This window comes from Centropristis striata, chromosome 23 (assembly GCF_030273125.1).
Source record: "Centropristis striata isolate RG_2023a ecotype Rhode Island chromosome 23, C.striata_1.0, whole genome shotgun sequence".
NCBI classification, from domain to species: domain Eukaryota; kingdom Metazoa; phylum Chordata; class Actinopteri; order Perciformes; family Serranidae; genus Centropristis; species Centropristis striata.
In genome coordinates, this window is record NC_081539.1 from 24,487,999 (window position 1) to 24,494,015 (window position 6,017).

The following is a 6,017-nucleotide window of genomic DNA, read 5'->3' on the forward strand; positions in this document are numbered from 1 at the left end:
CAAAATGTTGATCCAGTAAGTCAGAATAAAAAAAAGTATTATTAGGTCATATAGGTGAGGTTGAAAAAAAATTTACCAACATGGCATTTAAACATTTTTAAGTGATGTATACAGGATGAATAGCCCAAGACTCCGTAGAGTTAAGTGAAGATAAATACTATATAACAACAGGAGTACCTTCTTTTAAAAAAAATCAAAGCTCCATAAAGTGCACATTTAAACAAAATGGAGCAAGGATCACATGGTAAATTTGAACTATATCGATATATGTGATATGGTCGAATTCCATATCACATTTAAAGATATATGGAAATATCGCCCCACCCTAACTTGTAGCAATCATTTCTTATCTCTTTTAGAAAATTCGAGGGTCTGTATATCTAGAGTTGACTTTATCCAGATTTCATCCTTTTTTCTTACCTCTATTTCTCTTAATGTCCTCCTTTCATCACTCACACTGGACTTTATTCAGACTTTCCTCCCTTTATCTTGCTTTTTTATTCTTTTTCTGTGTTGTTCTGTTTTTTTCCTGCTGAACTCTGTTCCCTCCTTATTCTCTACCTGTAGCAAGAGAACCCCATATACAAGAGTCCTATCAATCAGTTCCAGAACCCAAACTATGGACGTAAAGCTGCTGCCCTTTAAGTTTGTATTTCTTTTCCTTTCCATGTCATTTTCCTGCATGGGCTGTTCATGTGTGTCTTGATTTCACTCAGTATCTTATCACTTTTTCTTTATTTCACCTGACTTCTACTAAACTATTACAAGTGGGAAGTATGAAGAGAAATATGACCTTTACAGTTTGTAAAAATGAGTGCATGAGTGTGCTGTGACAATTGAAACAGCTGAGGAATCACAAAAACTGTTCAGTATTTGAAAATATTAAGATACTTCCAGGGAATACCAAAATCTTGTCTGGTGCAAGGTTATAATTAAATAGTTTGGGATTTGTCATTAGTTTTAGTTTTAATTTCGTTGTGATTTTTTGTTTTCAAATTCAGTTAGGTTTAATTAGTTTTTAGAGTGAGTTTGCTAGTTTAATTTTTTTTTGTCTTTTCTTAAATGCTTAGTTTTAGTTTTTTTTAAATTAGTTTTAGTGTTAGTTTTAGTTTTTTTGTAATGGGGTATTTTTTGGGTGCCAGATAAAAAAAACAATAAATGTTTCCTTTATTTCCTTTGTCTGATCCATCTCAGCCCCAATAAGTTTATTGAGTCATAAAACCAGATAGATGAAATAGGTTTCATATCAACCAAAAAGGTTTACGTATGAAAAAAGTTGATAAAGATGAAAACGAAGGACATTTTCACTATAATTTTAGTTAGTTTTAGTTAGTTTTGTAACCACAAAATACAGTTTCGGTTAGTAATTGATTTTTTAAAAACTCTTGTTTTTATTTCATTTGACGAGAATGTTTTTTCAATTCTAGTTATCGTTATTTTGTTAGTTTTCATTAACTATAGTAACCTTGGTCTGGTGAGTATGAAATGTGGTTAAATATGATGCCTAATGTGTAAGGCATGACTGTGTGCTCGAAAAAATTGACATGCACAAGAGAATTAGGCCTAATTTTTTTCTGTGTGATTTGATGAAATCTAACAAAAATGTTGCCTTACTGATTATAACTGTGATAGTAACTTCAATTCTTGCTTTCCAGGGTGAAAATCCCATCTACAAAAGTGCTGTCACGACTGTGGTCAATCCCAAATATGAAGGAAAATGATGGCGTCATGGTTTTCAATGAACTCTGCTATCAAGTATCTGACAACTGCAGTATTTACCGCAGGTTTGGGCTCTGGGGGGAACCTGTGGTGGAATTTATGTCATTTCTTCTTGTTGCTTTACCATTATAATGTACCATGCGGCCACTGCATCTGTATTTTTACTAACACTTATGATTTATATGCATTTGTTGTATTTTAGATGTACAGTATACAGTATGTGTATATACTTTTAAGTTGCATATTTGCAAAAAAAGATGACATGAAGGTGTTTTTTTCCTGCCACAGGACTGGTATGGGCAGAGGATTTAGCTTTTTATGACAACACAATGTGGACACTATGGATATACAATATATGTACAAGAATTCCTCAGCTTCTGTCTCTTTCCCACACACTTCTCTGTCTTCTTGTCTCTCTGTGCACTGACTTCCTGTGTGTCTTTGTGTGTTCCAGACAGGACCTGAGTTTAATATGTAAATTGTCAACCATAGCAGCACATCATGTCAATGTGTGTATATATAGAAAGCAACTGCAATAGGAATATATAAAGTAATAACATGTTGCATTCAACTTAGGGCTGGGCGATATGGACCAAAAGTCATATCCCGATATATTTAGGCTAAATATCTATATACGATATATATCCTGATATTTTTATTGCAAAGTGAGAGCAAATGTTCAGTCAAAGTCAAATATGACATGTCACAAGTTCTTTTATTGAAACCGTTTATTTAAGTGAACATAAATACTTCATAACAGCAGGAGTACCTTTTTAAAAAAAAATCAAAGGTCCATAAAGTGCACATTTAAATAAAAATATATCTTAAATAAAAGCTGCAGCTTGCCTGGAGCAAGGATCACAGTGCACAATTTGAACTATATCGATATGCAATATGGTTTGATTCTATATCACATTAAAAAAATATATTGATATATATCACCCAGCCCTAATTCAACTTCGATTGGACATTATTGTTGAATCACAGTAGATTGTGCAGTGGTTGTATATGTAGTTTTAAACTGCAGCTCAGAAACATGTTTTATTGCACTCTCATTGAGCAGGGAGACCGGGGATGGTTCCAACTCTTAAAACTGGCATTGCCATTCAAACAACATAGCAAGATGGTCAGATTGGCAGTTATTTTTATGTATATTGTTCCATTGCAAAGAACTGTGACCGTTGTAGCGGGCTACTTCGGCTAAGAGTGGACAGCAGCTCCTGAGACGGACAAGCTAGCTAGCTAACTATCCACCTGCTTGTTTCTGGAGCTGCCGACACACTTACGCCCACCACTGATGTAAAGTGTGTTATCACTGTCACTACCCGATCTGTACATCCTGCCCGATCCGTTCTGAGCATGTGCAACTCTCCACAGAGATATGGAGAAACTGAGATGCCTCACTCGATAGCTAATCAACCCCTGATAAGACTGTGTTTAATTCAGAAAGTTATTGACTTTTGGTTAACACTTTACAATTACCATCTAAGTGATGTTTATAGATGGTTTATAAACCAATTATTAACCATTTACAAAGTGCTATACATATTTAATATTTAAATGTTTTCAACCAATTTCTTAAAGGTATATGAAGCATTTCGAAATAATTTACAACCTTAATATAGTGTTAAAAATGTTATGAGAGCAAAACTATTAATAAACTAATAATTGTAATTTAATTGTTTGTTCATGGTGAAGTAACTATCAATTCCATTAATATACCATCTATTTGCCATTTATAAATGATAGTTCAACATTAATAAATTATGTATTTACCATTCTAAATGGCCTATATATGTTTTATAAATGATGATTAAACATTAATAAACCTGGAACTGTAAGAATTATTAACTTTATTGGGCCTAAGATGGATAAGCCAAAGGAAATAAAGGCAAATTTTATTATGACCTCTTTGAATCTCGCACCGAACACATACAAACACATAACTCAAACTAACAATAAAACTAATGAAAACTAAACTAAAACTAGAAAACTAACTGAATTTGAAAACAAAAATTCACAACGAAATTAAAACTAAAATTAATGAAAAATCCAAAACTATTATAACCTTGATCAGTACTAATCAAAATATAGACAAAAAATTATTTTATGCCTGAAAATCAGTGTTTTTTGCTGTAAAATCTGCACACTTGAAAGTGATCTCATGACTCTTAGGTCATCTCTAGTTGGTGAAAGCGTCGCTGTAACAACCATCCCTTTGTTACAACCGTCCCTGGTCTCCTGCTGTTGTCTATTCTATAGAAGTAAACACACAAGATGAAGATTTATATCAACTATCATTATTTAAATTGTTGATATACTATCACAAAGGGACTGTATACCACTTGTTAAAATTATGAGATTGTGGCGATGTTGAACAATCAAAGCATTTGTATAGTTATGATACAAGTTGCAATGAACTAATGAAATATTGCTGTACTTGCTAACTGCGGTAACTTTATTACTCATTCTCAGGTCCTTTCCTGTGTTCTTGTCAAGTACGCCAAAAATATGTTCTATGTCAGCTTGTTCCGTGAAATGGTGAACTCATTTGTGTGAGTCAGTTGTGTTAGTTAAGTTTTTTTAGACCGAAATATTTTTTCTCACCCAAATGCCTCTGAAGCACCACACACAAGCCTTTCAGTATTGTTTTCAAAGTGCCTTTTATTTCAATACCATGTTCTCTCCCAATGCTGTTTGAGTTATTTATTAAATAAAGTACAAAAATTGTATGTGTCTTTCTGTATTGCTTTCACTATAACAGGGGGAGGCAACCTGCGGCTCTGGGGCCAAATGTGGCTCTTCAAGCCGTCTGCAGTGGCTCCATGTTGCTGTGGCAAAAAAAATTATACCAAATGAAATGTATTTTCACTTCTCTTTACATTTTAATTTTTATTGCTTGTTGGTGTAGGCCCAAAGCAATTTGTATTCCTGAATTATAAAAATGTGTTGCTTATATACGGCATTACATTTTATGTTATTTTTACATTTTAGTCAAAATGTGCACCATAGAGTAATAAAGTCTAAGGCTCGGCATCTTAACCTCTGAATTTTTGCCAACATCAAGCCTAGTTTTGAGTTTTCCCTTCAATTCCAAATCTCCTGAGATATTTTTGGTGTCCAGCTTCTCATTTGCACTTAGGTCCAGGCTGCATTCTGACAAAATCATACTAATAAATGCTCATTATTGTTTATTGTTAAAAGGATCCCCATTAGCTGTCACCAAAATGGGACGGGCTGGTCTTCCTGGGGTCTAAAAAAATCACTTAACAATGATAATATAAAAACAATGAAACATTGTAGACATCATTAAAAATCATCAGAAATTATTCAGATAAGTTATTAAATTCATAAGTATTACATCCATTATTACATTCATACAGTCTATTCCCATACTTGAAAGATATTTTGCTATTCAGCTTATGTATATTCAGAACATTATGACCTATTAGTATTATGGATAGGTTCATTTAGACTTAGCAGGCTGTTTCATCTTCATAGTAAGCCTCAGAATAAGGTATGCGGCTCCATTATGATATTTTTCTCTTTTTTTGGCCAACAATGGCTCTTTAGTTAGTAATCTTAAATGTTCCATAAAAAGGAGTAATGACACATTGAAGCTGGAGACTAGAAATGTGCTTCAGTGTTTGAAAGGTCATTTCTACTGAAAATGAGTATTTCGTTCAAAAACAATGAGTTCATACATATATCAAAGCTGGAGCATAACATCCATTATATCTGCTGCCATGGTTTGGCTCATCGATGGTCACAAGTGTTTTTCCAAATAAAGGTGTATTGATAGGGTTTATACAGAGGAGGACTGAGTTCTGTTGAAATGAAACCAAATCCTTTTCAAAGACCTGAGAAAGAATGACACACTGCAAAAAAGGGGTGTCCAAGCACAAGATAAAAACACTAAATCTGAGGGAAATGATCTTGCTGCATGGACAGATAATTTCACTTGACAAGATTTCTTAAATAAGATTATTACATCTTGAAATAAGTTGAACACTTGAAATAAGAAATTAACTCTTAAAAGAAGATAAATTAAAGCTGCAAGCAGTGATGAACTGTACCGAGCAGAGTGCACTGCAAATGTTTTGTTACTTACCAAGATAAAAAAAAAACCTTTAGATTAAGAAGTGTTAGATAATTGTTTGTTTTAAGAGTTAATTTCTTATTTTAAGCGTACAACATGCTTAGCGCTCTGTTTTTAAGTCTTTTTTTCTACCAAAAATGCTTTGCCCTGGTTAGGGGATACTTGGCTGAAAAAATATTTCACAGAGGGTACATCACTG

The 6,017-nt window shown here is 33.4% G+C and overlaps 1 protein-coding gene across 2 annotated transcripts in view; it reads left to right on the top strand.

Moving 5' to 3' along the window:
- itgb1a (integrin, beta 1a) overlaps positions 1-4,279 on the top strand; it is a 44,057-nt gene extending 39,778 nt beyond the window's left edge. The window contains exon 16 of one of the 2 annotated variants that reach the window (XM_059326863.1): positions 568-902. In XM_059326863.1, coding sequence (XP_059182846.1) covers positions 568-645 — 78 coding nt within the window. In that variant the 3' untranslated portion in view covers positions 646-902. Of the gene's footprint in view, positions 1-567; positions 903-1,655 lie in introns of those variants that run through there. The other variant, XM_059326862.1, reaches the window with a different exon arrangement.
- The last annotated feature ends 1,738 nt before the right edge of the window (positions 4,280-6,017 follow it).